Source organism: Thermobia domestica, chromosome 8, assembly GCF_964235325.1.
Source record: "Thermobia domestica chromosome 8, izTheDome1.hap1.1, whole genome shotgun sequence".
Classification (NCBI taxonomy): domain Eukaryota; kingdom Metazoa; phylum Arthropoda; class Insecta; order Zygentoma; family Lepismatidae; genus Thermobia; species Thermobia domestica.
Genome location: NC_137461.1, coordinates 251,262,179 through 251,278,779, shown reverse-complemented (window position 1 = coordinate 251,278,779; position 16,601 = coordinate 251,262,179). Strand labels below are relative to the sequence as shown.

The 16,601-nt window shown below is 33.4% G+C and overlaps 1 protein-coding gene across 1 annotated transcript in view; it reads left to right on the top strand.

Moving 5' to 3' along the window:
• The window catches only part of Glut4EF (Glucose transporter 4 enhancer factor), a 232,949-nt gene extending 217,358 nt beyond the window's left edge, over window positions 1-15,591 (top strand). Inside the window, exons 6-9 of the mRNA XM_081769615.1 lie at window positions 8,350-8,447; window positions 9,514-9,662; window positions 12,697-12,809; window positions 15,388-15,591. Coding sequence (XP_081625741.1) covers window positions 8,350-8,447; window positions 9,514-9,662; window positions 12,697-12,809; window positions 15,388-15,567 — 540 coding nt within the window. The 3' untranslated portion in view covers window positions 15,568-15,591. The remainder of the gene's footprint in view (window positions 1-8,349; window positions 8,448-9,513; window positions 9,663-12,696; window positions 12,810-15,387) is intronic.
• The last annotated feature ends 1,010 nt before the right edge of the window (window positions 15,592-16,601 follow it).

The window sequence follows — 16,601 nt, the reverse complement described above, 5'->3', positions numbered from 1 at the left end:
CAACTCCTTTTTGATTCACTCTGTGAGTTTTTACAACAACTAAAATAAAATAAGGAATTCTTATTTGTCGTACAATGACATTTTTTTTTGTTTCTCCTTAATTTTCAGGGGGGTTCTGGAACCCCCTACCCTTAGCTATGTTCCTGTATCCTATCACATCCCTCAGATGCGGATTGTAGTTGCTTTTCAATGCCTATTCTAAACAGATTACTTTCCTTTCTTCTCTCTTAGTCTACAATTCTTATCACCATCTCATTCATTGGTTTTCCGTTTAACTCAGCTAATGTTCTCCATTCTTCACAAATAAATATTGTTGATAATGATCGATTTGAAGTACAGTATAGAGAAAACAGGTCTGAAGCTTGAGATTTACGGCATGAAGAAAGTAATGTCATATTCTGTTTGCTTTTGTGTGACACTGTTTGCTTCCTAGTAGTAGCTACAGTACCTATAAAAGAAGCAAAACTCTAGATAAGCGCTCAGCTCACCTGACAAAGCATCATAAAATTCCCGAAACGTAACGCAGCTCGATATATATGCAGCTATGAACCAAGGTCAAGACAGTGTTTGTACACTGTGGAAGCAAGCAACTATGATACGTGAAGCATGCAACAACGCAAAATTTTCAAGGCCTTTTAGCCTTTTAATTCAGGGTCAAAAGCAAAAGTTGCTTTGCAAGAGAAAAAGACAAACATTTCCGGGTAAAACATGCTCCACGGTACAAACAATGAACAATGCGTAATAGCGGTTGACAGCCTGTAACTATTTGTGATTTAATGAAGGAGAGAAAAGCTCTTTTATCAATCTAATTTCTGTATATTTTCATCTCCCTTGTTGTATTTCTACTTCAACTGAAAATGAAGTTAAAAGTTTCAAGAACCAGACCAGAACGATATGATGTTTTACCTGATCTTTTTTTTTTTTAACATATTAAAGAAAAACTGAAGACAAAATTTAAACTATAGGCTGTGACAGCTTACATTCAAGAGACTTTTTTTTTTTTTTTTTTTTTTACAACACGAAGTCCCTGATTAATTGCTAGTGGGAGAGCATTCTTGAACGCGATGCGGTAGTTGGGATTTCACCTTTGACGGTAAATATACGTCTCATGTGTTGTCGTGATGAAAAGTTAACTTCAGTAAACAAACAAGTTTTAGCTTGACCGGGAATCAAATAGGCTCTTCAGTTTCGAAGCACTAGAAAGCACTTCGTTTCGAGGAAATGAAGACTGGAAAAATACGGAATTTTACATCAAAACAGAGCAATATTAGTCAACCTTACAACTACGTCATATGCAGAAAACTATATTAAACTAGTATTAATTGGGAGGGGTCATGTGGGTCTGTGTATTAGAAAACCAAATGAACTTAGATAATATTGAATTGATTTAGAGTTGAGTTGAGTTGATTTTGAGTTTTACGTCCCGTTCAGCAGCGAGGCTATATGAGACGTGGACCTACTGATTAACGTGGAATCCGAACCACATGAGCTCCCACCGGGAATCGAACCCGGGTCTCCCACGCCAAAGTGAATTGATTTAGAATCCCTTTCAGCAGTGAGGCTATATGAGACGTGGACCTACAGCTTAACGTGGTATCCTAACCACATGAGAAGCGAACCCGAGTCTCCCACATCAAAGAAGCGTACGCTAACCGCTTAGCCACGAGAAAGGGAGCCTTTGCAAGTGGCGGTTGTCCCTACCACGCTACCTGTGGATTCGCCACTGCTTCAAAGGCAAGAATGCTGACGTTATAACGATAGTTAAACATAAAACTCTCCAAAACACAAGATAATTCTGTTTACTATTCTCGTTTCATTTCAGAATACAATTGCTTTAGGTATTACTACTTGTTAACATCCCATAATGACATTACAGAGGATTTTCCATGCATCTCTGGGCATGTTTAAATTTTACATGAGGTCAGTCATGGTTATATGTTTAGCAAGACCAGATGTTCAATTCCCGGTGGAAACTCATATAGTTTGGATCCCACATTAAGCTGAGCTCCACGTCTCATATAGCTTCGATGCTGAAAGGGACACTAATACAGAATTTATGTTGGTTAAGTTTAATCACTTATGACTTGCATATAAAATTAATTCTTATAGAGTTTTCAGAGGTAAGTAGTATATAATAACACTGGAAATTGATGCGCTGCGCTGACCATCCAGTAGAGCTTGCGCTATCTGGCTGGGGCTAGAGATCTTACTCCCAAAAAATATGGAACGTAAACCATTGTAAAACATGCAAAAATCAATTACAACTGCTGTGCTAAACTGTCAGGGCGTTTTAAGTCTATGAAGGTGTTTGTTAACTTAAAAAAAAAAAAAAAAAAAATCATCTCCACCCCTTGTGAACGTCTGTTTTTTTCCTCTTCTGGAATTCATTGTGATCTCTAGACCACTGGAAAAAAGTATTACAGTCAATAAAATATATAGCTATTCATTTCATTGTACGGTATTAATAATAATACTAGAACGATTAGCAACACCGGACAGTTACATAGAAAATAAGGCATCGGGTGCTTGATTCTCTGTTGTAGATTAATATCCAGTATTACATTATTAAATAACATCACTTTAAACTATTGGAAAACTGTACCCTCAATTCTTAAAAAATAGAGCTCTACGATCGACTTTTTCCCCTTAAAGTTTAGAGCTACTGTGGATATTTTCCTTTCGTGAAAGAATGTTCATTACACCTAGGGCCTCATTTCGTACCAATCTCAGCAAAATTTGTAGATTGCCCCGTAACACAAAAAATGTGTTAAAAACTTTTGATAGTGAGTCTGTGAAAAAATTGTCAAGAATAGATGATTACAAAAAATAGCGCACTAATGCTATATCGCAAAATCAGTATGTAGCATTGAATATCATAAACTAAAACGCAAATTTTGCATTGCCTTGACACTACTGTTGGGGAATGAGGCCCTAAAATGTGTTTGGCCTTTAGTTTAATTTTTATTTGAAATAGCCACATTTACAGGCAGAATTTTTCCTAGCAGCACACTTGGTAGGCCCTTCGTTGGGTAATGGTAGGCATGATTGGGAATTGGGAAATACAAAAATAAAGTTGAAAAATACCTTAGCCCAACGTAGTTTAAAGTGTATGATGGCCAACCAATAATTTGCCATCATTCATTTAACAGTTTCGATCTCGCAATTGTACTTCTTTCGTAGGTTACGTTGGCAACAAAAATTGGTTGGTAAAAGCTCGGTAAATGGGTTAATTATAACGTGGCAGTTGGTTAGCCTACCGTTTCTCACTGTCTGTGCCCGTTGGGTCTACTGTCTGTGCTGCTAGGGTTCGTAGGGTCTACCACTCGGAACTTTTACATTATGGGTAATGGCGGCAATTTGGTCCTGTCGGTTATGAATCAAGTATGCTAACTTACTTAACACTTTTCTCGGAGTAAACTTTCCTAAAATAAAAATATTTATAGTATAGTACATTATGTTATTTTAATACATGATAAATTGATAAAAGTAACTACACACATAAGCAATCCAAGAAGAAGTAAAAACATGTAATTAAAATTAATGATAATTCATTGATGTTATCTCCATAATTATGTTCATTTGATCCGTTATATCAGAATAGGAAAGGACTTTTGTGAAACCGCTTCTTCCTTATTTATAAGGGGAGGGGACTTAACGTGACATATAATAATCATTACAATAATGTTTCAAAATGTGTACATGTGTAACGATCATGAGAGTACAAGTAATCTACATGTTATACAACGCCATCGGAGGAACGTAGCGTGTGTTTTGTATGCTGTAAACTGTAATACAGCAACACATCCACAGCACACCTTGTTTATTCCCTGGCAGTCCAAGTTACAGCAGAGCAGAGCAGATTGAAAATAGCTGTACGTGTACAGCCCTTGAGTTGGTAACTCTGCCCATAGGAGTGTCCAAACCACATATAAACAAAGAGCAGCTTTGAAGGCCAGGAACCTGGGCGACCAGCTGATTCGCGTTGTTGCCAGGTCGCGAACAGCGCAGCGAGGGTCAATATTCTTTTCGATCGCGATACAAAGGTTTCGGGGAAAAAAGTTACATTTGACGTTGAAATCAACATGCTATAGCTTGTTAACCCTCATCGATTTCTTGTCCGCAGAAATATTAATGGCACATAATTAACATTGACACTTGATGTTACAACATTTGTCTGTTACATTTGATATATAAATTAGAATCAATATCAATAAGCGTCAAATGTTAGATAAACAATAACTTTGTAATGACTGAACTACAATTATCATTACCATAATTGCAAGCTTGTTACTTTTTTAAAAATAAAATGAGATTACTCAAGAAATTAATAATAAGGCGATATATTGTTTATCTCCAAGGGCAGTTCTATAATAATAACATTTCCAATGTCTGTTTTGAGGGGTGAGTAGAATTAAGATCAAATTCCACTGATAACACTTCCACTCAAATTGTTGATATCATCTAGCTATGTTCAGAGGATGATGTTATCAATGTTGTAAATAATAGTAATAATGAAATAAAAGTAAATAAAAAAGAGTATAGAAGTAGAAGAAATACAAAGTTTCTTTTGTTTAACATGTGTTTGTTTATGATTGTGTTACTGTTTGAAGAACACTTTTCCTTCAATAAAAATTGATCGAAAACGTAAACGTAATTCGAAAGAGAATGCAAAGATTTTTGTAGCGGGATATGAAAATGTACACATATGTTTTTCTTTTTAATTCCTGCGTAGTGAGTTCACGTGGTTCGACTCCCACGTTAAACAGTAGATCCAGGTAATGTAGGAGATTCGGTTTCCAAAAGAGACATTAAATTTCAAACAGAGGAAGCGCGTCAGGGGCATAAAAGAGCATACTGGAGAAACACTTCATATGACATAAAAACACATGCTTTGCCTTGCCACAGCTTTGACACTTCTCCAATCACTTTATACACTGTAGAGTATTAACTTCTGGTGCGTGGGGTCCCTGGTTCGATTCCCGGCGAAGTAAGTTTGTGGTGGACAACATCGTGTCTGTGGATTTTCTCGAGATACTTCCGTTTCCTCTCATTTCTCATCCCACCAATTATTCCGTCATTTACTTGTATTACCGTCTTACTTAGCTTAAAGGGCATAATTGTGGGATGTTAAATTGGAAGAATCCATATATTGCTTCCTTCTCACTATCTTACCTGAATATTCAACTCGATTTACCATATTGTAAATTGAAAGAAATAAATGGATTTGCAACAAGTTGCGTGTTTTAACAAACAACTGAAGGTCAAAACCATGATAATGTTTATATTACAACATACATACTTAATGCAAAAAAGGATCTTCCATCTAGTAATGGAGAGACATTTTAAAGTCATTCTTTTAACATTAAAAACTATATGGCATCCTGATATGAAATGAGCATAAATTAGGCTATTTTTAAAATAATTATATCCATATCATATTAAAGATTCAACTAGTTTTTTTTTTTTTTTTTTTTTTTTGGAAACATTACCACTGAAAACAAGAGACAAACACGAAGAGAGAAAAAAAAGAGACAGAGAGGAAAAGAAAGATACAATAGATGTGTTAAAAAAGTAAATATTTATGAATTGTAAAATCATGTTTTATGTTCTGTATGAACACTATCTCATGTTCTTTTACGTTTGTTTACATATTTCTGTGATCAGTTATTTGAACCAAGAAAACAAAACGAACCCCAGCATTTGTACTTGCGATGAATCAGTCCTAATTATAGTGCTGGAAGACTTCGGGAATGTTCGGGATGTTCTCCGAGTGCTTTTCTTTCTTTCGCGTTCATTATTTTATGTACATTGGGTCGTTTATAAAGAATTGTTGGCGGGGATATCGAACAAGAATGCAAATTTTCCGTAATTATACAGCGGATAAGAACAGCCTAGCTGATGTTAATAATCATATTATTTCATATACGTATAGAGATATTAATAATTCAATAATAAAATTATATTATTTGCATGGGCGCCCGACGAAAATTTTCTAGGGGCCCATCTCCCTGGTTGCTATAGACCTCTATGTGGTATTTTTTTTTTATTTGTATTAAGAAAATCGTAAGAAATTTAATACATTTTTGTGAGCCTCCTGTCCCCCTTCGGGCGCCTATGATTACTTGTCATTCATATTTGTCGTTATTACAGTATCCAGTCCCCTCAATTTTTCTGGGGCGGGGGAAGAGCGTGGGGGAGGAAGACATTTATCAACTACATGCTAGACCATATCTTCAAAAATTTTGCGGGGGATTCTATATCTTTGGAGGAAAATTCCCCCTAACCTGTCTTAATAAAACATTGTACGTTATAAGGCATTGACTGTATGTATGTGTCTGTGTGTAAAATATAGAAGCCCTTGTCTATCTGTAATGCTTCTGAAATGAATTAATAACACCTTAAACATAAATACTACATTAGTAAACATCTCACCATCTTCATCCCTTGAAACTCTCGTGTTGCGTGTGACGACTGTCATTCTCTAAATCATGCAAAATTCGCACGCTTTTCTCTTTGTGTGTAGATTAAGAGTACAACCCAAAATAAAAAAAGGAGATTTCACGGGTAAAATCTACTACTTCATAGACAAATATATTTAATAAAGGAATATATTTATGCAGGCGATAAAAGAATAAGGCAGCCATGACATAAATTATATATACGACTCTTCCATGTAACCCTCCACAAGAGGTACGGCACACACTTTAACATCGTAAATGCATTTACCTAAGGTAGTACTTAAAGGCTCAATAACTTCAATTAGTATCCGCTTCTGTACCTTCGGTACCCTAACCTTTGGTAGTATTCACCTGTCTTCGCTCACTTCGGCTCTTACACTTCCAAATGGGCTACGGAATAAATCCGCTAGTGTAAGAATAGGTATGCCTAGTAAAACTAGGAAGCTGTTAAAGAATTATTATCAGCTACTGTATCGTCATTATTATAGGTATTCTACCATTATTGGCAGCTCACTTGCTGCAACTTATAAGCTTCCATGCTCCGCGGTCTTCCACTAACCTCTTCGTCGTCACATTCTGTTGTGATATCATTCATCAATTGTAGTCTCCTAGCCCTCCTCCCTGTCCTTCCTACCACTATACCCTCTAGCACGTCTCTTATGATACATTTCCTTCTTAGCCAATGTCCCAACCATTTTCTCTTTCTCTTCTTAATAACACCTAAAATTGTTCTTTTCTCCCCAATAATTTTTCTATCACCATTGCATTTTCCGCTTAACCCAACTAATTCTCTTTATTCTTCTCCACACCGACATTTAGAAAGCTTCCCGTCATTTTTGATCATTTTTGCGTAATGTTCATGTTTCTGCCCCTCACAGTACAATACTCCTCACGAAGCATTTTATCAGTCTTTGTCTCAACTCTTTATTCAAGGTCCCACAAAATAGACTTTTGTTTCTACTAAAGACTTCTTTCGCCATTCGTATATGGTGTTACTATACAGTGTTATAAAACATAGAACCAAAGAGAGAACTGATAAATACCACATTACGTTAATATAAAACCTGCTTCACATGTCCGACCCATTCTCAACACAGTTTCTTAAACATTCTACTGTATTTCTTTAAATTATTTTCAACATGTGAGGACGATCCAGAGTAGTTGCTGAAACAGTTACTTTCTCCTGGAAATCCATCTACTACACAGCATACAAAACTTACCTTATATATAACGTAGTTCATGGAGTTGAGGTCAGGTAACTTTGACGTTTATTCCATAGTCATTCACAGCTAGCAGGCAATATATGTCAATAAGCAATTTAAGCCAATGTAGTATGTTCTTATTGGCTCCTAGTTTTAGTTTGTATTTTACACCAACAACAATATATGTTGGGATATACAAGTACAGGGTGGCCCAAAAGTAGGTATACAGTCCTGTACTGATCAGCTCATCATATTTTATATTGCTTATTGTTATCCATCAGGTAGACCTAGTTTCTTTATTATTTGTTCTTAATGTCTTTTCTCTTATATCTTAAGCTCGGAACAGCCGAAGCAAATAAACCTATAACCTAGACTATTATACCTATACTTGATCAATGCAGAGGTGTATACCCACTTTTGGACCATCCTGTATAACTATACGCGCAATATGTAGATGGGCATGAGCAATTACTGAACAATTCGCATAAAAATGAACATAATAGCGTAGAACAGCAAATTTATTTTATTTGTGATTTCAATGTGTTGTTTTGTCCGCCAAACTATAAACCATTTGTCTTTTCTGATGTATCTATAAAATACAAGTGAATATTTTGCCTGCTTCAAGTTATCTGTATTAATGTATCAATATATTTCTCTTATTAATGAGTATTTTGCTTTTCTATTTTCAGGCCATTCGCACCGTCTTCAAATGCACTTTTCGGGGCTGTTCAACAATCACAACAACGTGTGCTGCTATTGAAAAGCATGTGAGAAAGACACACTTGGGGTAAGCGAATTAATCATCAGTTGATTAACAGGGTTCGCCACTATTTTTAATTCATATAGAAGGAATGACCAACTTCTTTTTTGTATTACTATTATTATTATTATTATTATTATTATTAATTTTATTATTATTATTATTATTATTATTATTATTATGTCTTTAACTTTCTCAAGAGATCTTTAACATTATTGATTGTAATCTCAGGTAGGAAAATATATAAATACCTAATCTTGTATGTAAAGTAAGTCGTCTTTGTTATGTTGTAAGAACTATCAAGGAAAAAAATCTATCTAACAACAGCTAAGACTTTACGTTATGCGAGACTTACTATGCAATATCAAAATATGGTATCTTGTTTCCGGATACGAATTTTATTTTGGAAAAGTACTGCCAAACATCTTGCTGACAATTACTTGAAGATCTTCATATCTTTTTCTGTATAAAGTATATATTTGTATTGTTAAAATATGAAGAATTCATATTAAATGCAGATGAACATAATAATCGTGCGCGTAGAAATAATTTTCATATCACTGAACATAGAAGCAGTATGTATCGAAAAGGTATCGTATACTGTACATACATGAGTCAAATTAACTGATATAATAATAATAATAATAATAATAATAATAATAATAATAATAATAATAATAATAATAATAATAATAATAATAATAATAATAATAATAATAAACGCTTTAATTTCAAGAGGAAAGGATCAATTAATAGCTACTTATTCATCTAACTTTGGTCAAATTGAGTAAAAACACACGGGCATAAAGTTTATATCTGAAGTAGCATAAAAAGAGATGAAAATCACTGAAAAATGAATCACTAGATAAATTGAAGTACTTGTTTGAATTATAAGATGTTAATATAAGGAATTTCAAATTTAACAGAACCACTATCTTAAATTACATCTAATTTTCGAAGAAGACTTCTTTTCAAGAAGTCTTTGAATACTTTTTCAAAATTTACCTTATTTTGTTTTACAAATTATTTTAAGTTTTTGTGTTTAATGATTACTGTCAACTCTGTCATTAATTGGTGTTTTTGTGTATTGTAGCCCTCGTGAAACGGAGGATCCTGAATACAGCGATCACGAAGAGGAGTTTTACTATACTGAGATAGATCTGGACAACCCCGACCTGAATCTGAACACGTCATCACCTCCAACTCTTTCACACAGGGACATGGCACGACCTCCGCATGAAGGTATAATTATTATTTTTAAATTATTTTTTAGCCAACTATGTAATCAATATTACCCATGGACAATTTGTCGATTCTTTTCACTGTACACATTTACGTTTCACGTCGAATTTTCACTTTATAGTTCTAAAAACATTGTCAAAACAAAAAGCAATTTAAAAAAATATTTATTCATACAGACAATTTACATTGTTCTAGAGTGCGTCAAATTATTTGTTTTGCTGGAATTTTTCATAGGAAGAGAAATACGCGTACTGAATTCATATCAGAGACGCAAAATATACATAGACATCAGGTTTGTGTAAACACCTAGAAGAAATAGCACACATATAACCTAAGTTACAGGGCATAAAAAGTCCATATTGAAAAATATGAAAACAAGATACAAAATATTTTTCATTAGTAAGACAAACACTAAACTAAATTTGGAGATAAGCGCACTTGGCTCAATATAATTGATATCTTTACTGTCACTTTCGGAAAAACCAGGACACCGACTTTCCAACATAACGTTTTCAGGTTCAAATTAATAACGGAGAAGGAGATAACTTTTCAAGATCAGGGTCTTTCTTCTTTAGCATCAAACCATTAGTGTAAATAAGTATGTTAACAAGATACCACTTTCGATACTTACGAATATCTTTCCTTTTGAAAATGATAGATTGAATTTTCAGCTGTTACCTTCTGCAGCCATGTCCTAAGTCAAATATTAGGATAGGACGAGAATTTAGACCAGTTAAATAAATGTAGGCATCGTATTAATCAACTATAATTGATTTTCATAATCAAAGTAGTACTTTTAGTTTCCTATATTTAATTAATTTAAAGCTAATGCAACGTAATTGGCATTAAGAGAACATTTGGAATTTCTTAAAGTTCCTTGGTACCTCTTTTTTTTTCTTTCTTTTTATTTTTTAATTCTCCTAGTAAGAAATACCACATTGATCTGAATACTGTACAAATTCGAATACGATACAATTCCAAGTTTTTGAGATAATTTTACTGGAAAAATAATATAAAAAAACATAAAATATTACATGTATTTTGAAAATATTATGGAAAACTTACCCATTTAAAGTTATTTTTAAGATTTAAACCTCAGTGTTTACTGCACCTTCTTATCACTCCCATGAAGAGGGGGAAGTGGGGGCAACCCCGATAAATGTTGGCGTGTCCGTTTTTCATTTATTCGTGAGGTTTTCAAGTTTGAAATTCCCGATAGCAATAAAATAATCACAACTTTTCTACCGATTAAATTACATAAAATTTTATTGGGGAGGGAGCACAATGACTCACTGGTAGAGCGCTTACCTCTGGTGCGTGGGATCCCTGGTTCTATTCCCGGCCAAGCAAGTTTGTAGTCGACAACGTTGTGCCCATAGATTTTCTCGGAGTACCCCCGTTTCCTCCCTCATTCTTATTCTGTTAATTACTCCATCATCATTCACTTGTCTTAATCATCCGTCTCTCTTAGCCTAAAGCGCATAAGCGTGCGACGTTAAACTGAAATTATTCACTGAAAGATTTCATAATCATAAAATTAGATTTAAATAATATGCATTTGACAACTTTTTAAGTATCTTTAGCTGATAAGAATAAAGTTAGTCGGTTAACAGGACAGGGATTTAGCAAAAAAACTCTTCCCAATAATAATAATAATAATAATAATAATAATAATAATAATAATAATAATAATAATAATAATAATAATAATAATAATAAGCAGCTCTGTTTCACCTTCACATCTGACTGAAAACTACTCGTGGGTGTTGAATGCTATCGACGAATTCAAACAAGAGAGAGGCAAGTAAAAAAAGTTTAAAGAAATCAAAATTAACTATTAATTTCTGCTCTACCGTAGTGTTTGTTTCATCACTTAATAGATGCAAGTTTAGTGTACCATTTTGAAAAGATTGGATATTTGATTTGGTACTAAAATTCTGTCCATTGCGATGCATTTGCAAAATAAGACGATGAGAGAGTGAAGTTTCAAGTGAAATACCACAGCTATTCTTTATTTTATTTTATTTATTTATTTATTTATTATTTTTCGAAAAAAAAAAACCTTTTCATCAAAGTTGACAAGCTGAACTTGATCAACCATGTATAATGAAAAGTATCATGTTAGGTTTGTGCGAAATGAAATATATAATGTTTTTTCTACCACAGAGTGCAATAAAAATAAATAAACTAGAATTTATTTTAAAGAAAAAATGAAGAATAACAATAGTTCCACCGTAGTGTATTACCATCACCATAATTATAGACATAAATATTCCCAATTGGGAAAACTGAAGTATTGAGTGTTACAATTTTATCGAGTAATGTTTGCTGTTATCGAATATATATTTTGAAGACTATATATACACACTTCATCGACTTTTATCGATTCGAGGGCCGCAGTGACTCAGTGGTAGAGCGTTCACCTCTGGTGCATGGGGTCTTTGGTTCGATCCCAGCTCGCGCCAAGTGAACACCATGCGCGTGGTTTTCTCGGGGTTCTCCCGTTTCCTCATACTTTCTTCATCCCACCATTTCATTCATTTCTCATCATCACCGTTTCCTTTAGCCTAACCGGCATAATCGTAGGACGTAAAACTTAATGATTTCATTTCACCGATTCGAGATAAGCTTTGGAATTTATTGATTTAACAACACGTAACATTTTTTTTACTTATTTTTGTTTTTTTTAAAAAAAAATAGTTCTCAACGTAACAAGAACTTAATTCTGAGGAAAATAAATTATTTGAAGATCATGTAATGATCTCGTAAATATACTGTGTAGAAAATACTCTCAGTTGTTTTATTTTCTGTCAAGGTAGATTTAATGTAAACTAGGCTGAATTATAGTATTCGCGTTAGTATTTTTCAAAACCAAATTCTATAGTTTTCTATAAAAATCAAATTCTATTTGAGTATCTAATCCTATATTCTAGTTTAATCCACCAATACTCTACAAATATATTTTGCAATATTTCAGGTGTCCATGTAAAATATAAATGGATATGTATTTTATTATTATTATACTTTCTTTCAGATCCCGAATACCAAAAGCAGCTGCAAGTATTGGGCATAAAAAATGGCTTCACTTCTGCGTGTGTGGCCATCCCACCAGTCCCCACGGCTTTGTCTTCAGGGACAAATTCACCAGTTAGTATTTTTTTTTTAAGTATCTAATGTAATACACGTATAACGATTTAGTTAATTTGAATTTCACTACTCCTAAGTAATTTATACAAAATTTTCGGATGTCTGTAAGAAATTGCCAATTTAACTTACTGTGTGGTTAAAAAAAAAAGCTTAATCTAAGCAGAAACAAACAAAAAAAAAAAAAAAAAAAATCACTGGATCCTGTTCTGTACGAAAGTGAACCAGTTGCGGTTGGTGCACATTACATCCTGGAAGTCTCTTCTACATCCCGAACTGGTGCTTCTATTCAGGATTTAATCCGTCACTACAATTCAGCCCTCCCTGTAGCCATGTATAAAGTATACGTGTCTGCAAATTGTAAACCTGAATATCACTGAAGTTACATTATGTTCTTTTGTTCCTAGTCCTGTAAAAAGAAGAATAAAATAGCCTCAAATATACAGAAACACACACTATGTTAATTGAACTTATGAGTTTTGCATCCAATCATTTTCTTAAAGAATTAAGTCTGTTTTTTGTGAACTGTTCTGCAGTAAAAAATGAACGGGTGTACACTTAGAAAAGGATTCAAAGAACATGAGGAAATAACGGTTACCAGTAAACTACGTAACTTAACAGAAGAAATTAATGGTAAGTGATATTGAATTTATATGTAAAAACAATTCACAAAAAAAGCAGCATTAAATCTCAAGGAAAGTGATTGGATATAAAACTTAAAAGTACTGAATTGACATAGTGTATGTTTCGATGTACTTGGGCTATTTTGTTTTTAATAGTTCTTGGAACAAAACAAGAAAATGTAACATCAGCAATATTCCGGTTTGTATTTTACAGACACATGTACACGGTTACAGCGAAGGTCAAAGTATAGTGAAAGATGAAATCCTGAACAGGAGTACTGGTTCGGAGTATAAAGTAAGATTTTAATTAAAGTTAGTGGTTGTTGATCTTAAGAAATAGTTGCTGAATTTCATGTCTTACATTACATTTAGCTTATGTGCCTATATTCTTGTTAATAACCGAATTCTGCATCCATATGCTCTTACATATTTTCGGTTTTAACTTTCTCGATATTATAAGAGGTTTTGTGTCGAGTAGTAGCTTGCATTTCCTGCCATCAATCTAACTTCGAATTTCTCCGCTAATTTCATTCTCATCTCAACAGACAAAGTCTGGCACTTTTTTTGTTAAAATTAACAACTTCTAACTTCTCTTCTTGTGCCCCGAAAATCCTTATCAGATGGTTAGGTTCCTGGAATGACTTCGGCAACTATCACATAAGGATTCCCAGGGCACATAGGAAAAGGTTAGTTGTTGTTAATTCAGTCTTATTTGTTATAATTGCATCTAAGTGTATGCATGCATTCACGTCTAGTACTTTGTTCTGACGATTACAATGCTTCTGTTATCTCAATTAACGTAGCTTCTACTTATCGGTGTTGAATTACCTCCACTATCTTTGTTGGTTAGCTCATTTCTTTATATGGAGACTATTTTTTTTCTGTTTTCTTTTAAATTAATTGAAATTTCAGGAACGTCGACTCCAGGGGTGCTTCGGTACTTGAACACCCGTCAACATTTTTGCGAGGGTGCTCAGCACTCACACAAAAGAGAAAGAAGAAAAATAAGAAAAGAGAAACAAAAGAAAAAAGGGGGAAATTTTAATCTTTCTTAAATGATAGTAGGGACTGTGAGTTTTTTATATAGAGAGAGCGGATAGGGGCAATGTAATCTGTAATTTTTGAACTAAAGCCAAACATTTGATTTCAATTTGCTGCATTGTATATATTATCATTAAAAAACGTTTAAATTTTGTTCTATTCTTCATTTACTTTCTTTCCTTTTAAAATCCAAAGGTTAACGTACAGAATGGCGTGACGAATTCTAAGATAGGGTTTAGACTCTCCCTAATTACGCCGTCGTACTCTCATTCAAGAATACTTTCCATTGTGAGAAAGAAAATCCATTTTCATTCAAAAATAGCTGCAACTGCATTTTCAATAGAGTCAGTTTTCACAAATTTCCGAAGAGACCCCCTAACTCTGAGAGTACCTTCAGAACATTCGGTTATGCACTGTGAATTACAGCACTCCCACGGATTTTCAAAACCCGGCGCTGACTGGAATTTTAATTATGTGACTTTACTGAGCTCTTCAAGTCGAGTTAAATGTCCCTTGCTTCAATGTAAATTATAGCTACATTTAAATACATTTGAAGAGAATGATTGGTTAATGTGGAGTACAGCACCTCGTTCAACACCGTGGCTATATGAGACGTGGACCTACTGCTTAATGTAACTAACCACATGAGCTTCCATTGGGAACCGAACTCGGATCTTTCCCGCTGAAGGGCCGTACGTTCGAGGGATTTTGAATTTGAACAAGAAATCAGTAAAATAAAACCATTAAAATTCCAGTTCATTTTGAAGAAAACAGAAAACTAATTCGTCATGTTAATCAGTGGGGCTAGAAAGCAGAGATAGCGCAAGTATTCAACACAATTACTTTGTCTTTCTCACTAAAAATATCAAGTCTAACAAATTCATATTATCAATGCATATATATTATTGCTGTTTCAGACATCACCACAGAAGTACCTGAAGTTAAGTCCACGTCCACTAAGTTCACCAAAGTTAAGCCCAACTCGTAAATTACGAGGAGAAACGAAGAAATGCCGAAAAGTGTACGGAATGGAACATCGTGACCAATGGTGTACCCAGTGCAAATGGAAGAAGGCTTGCAGCAGATTTGGTGATTAGAGACGTAAAAAAATAAGAAATAAATGCCAAACAAGAGGTGATTAAGAAGAACCATTACCACAGGAAAAACTATTTAATAACGATGCCCAAAGTAGACGATATGACCCCTGTAGTTTTCCTCACAGTTATTATTAAATAAAGTGGTCATATATGAATAATGAATAAAGAATGAACCACAAAAAGTGATTCAATTTTTTATATATGCAAACACAGATCCATACATAATATATAGAAATATGAGACTTGTGAAATATAATATAGACACTGAAATGCTGTTCTACAGCATTAATATGTCCTATAATTGACGAAATGTGTTACAAGAAATATATATATATAGATTTATATATTATTATACATTCATAGATGAAGTAAATTGATATTTACCTTACTTGCCGTTAAAAAGAACTATCTTATCTGTTTTAAGTATGTGGATAGATGAATTAGAGATTCTATACTTATCTACTCCTGTGTAGTAAATTAGAACATTCATTAACAAAAAAAGTATTGCTATAAACAAATTATTTTATCAATGCCGAATGCCGAGAGACTTGTGGAATTTTTATGAACAAAATTCCAGTGATTTTTGTTACTCTGTAATATTAACAAAAATAATAATAAATAAGTGCTCCTGTTTTTCTTGAACGAAATAAATAACAAAGCAAAAATCCTAATTAGCTTCATCCAGTTAAAATAAAAGAAAATGATTATTTTGTTATGAAATATATATATATATATATATATATATATATATATATATATATATATATATATATATATATATATATATATATATATATATATATATATATATATATATGTATATATATATATATATATAAATGAAATACTTTTAAAACTTATGATGAAAATAATTACTATATAATAACGTTAATAATATGTACATATATGGTAGATTTACACTACAGTCAGTAACGCGTTTCAGTGGGTTGTGTACAGTGCTTCCTCTACAAGTATATTAAACGGTTCACAATTTCGTAGTAGCATTTTTTAGACACTTTTTAACTGTTGGAATG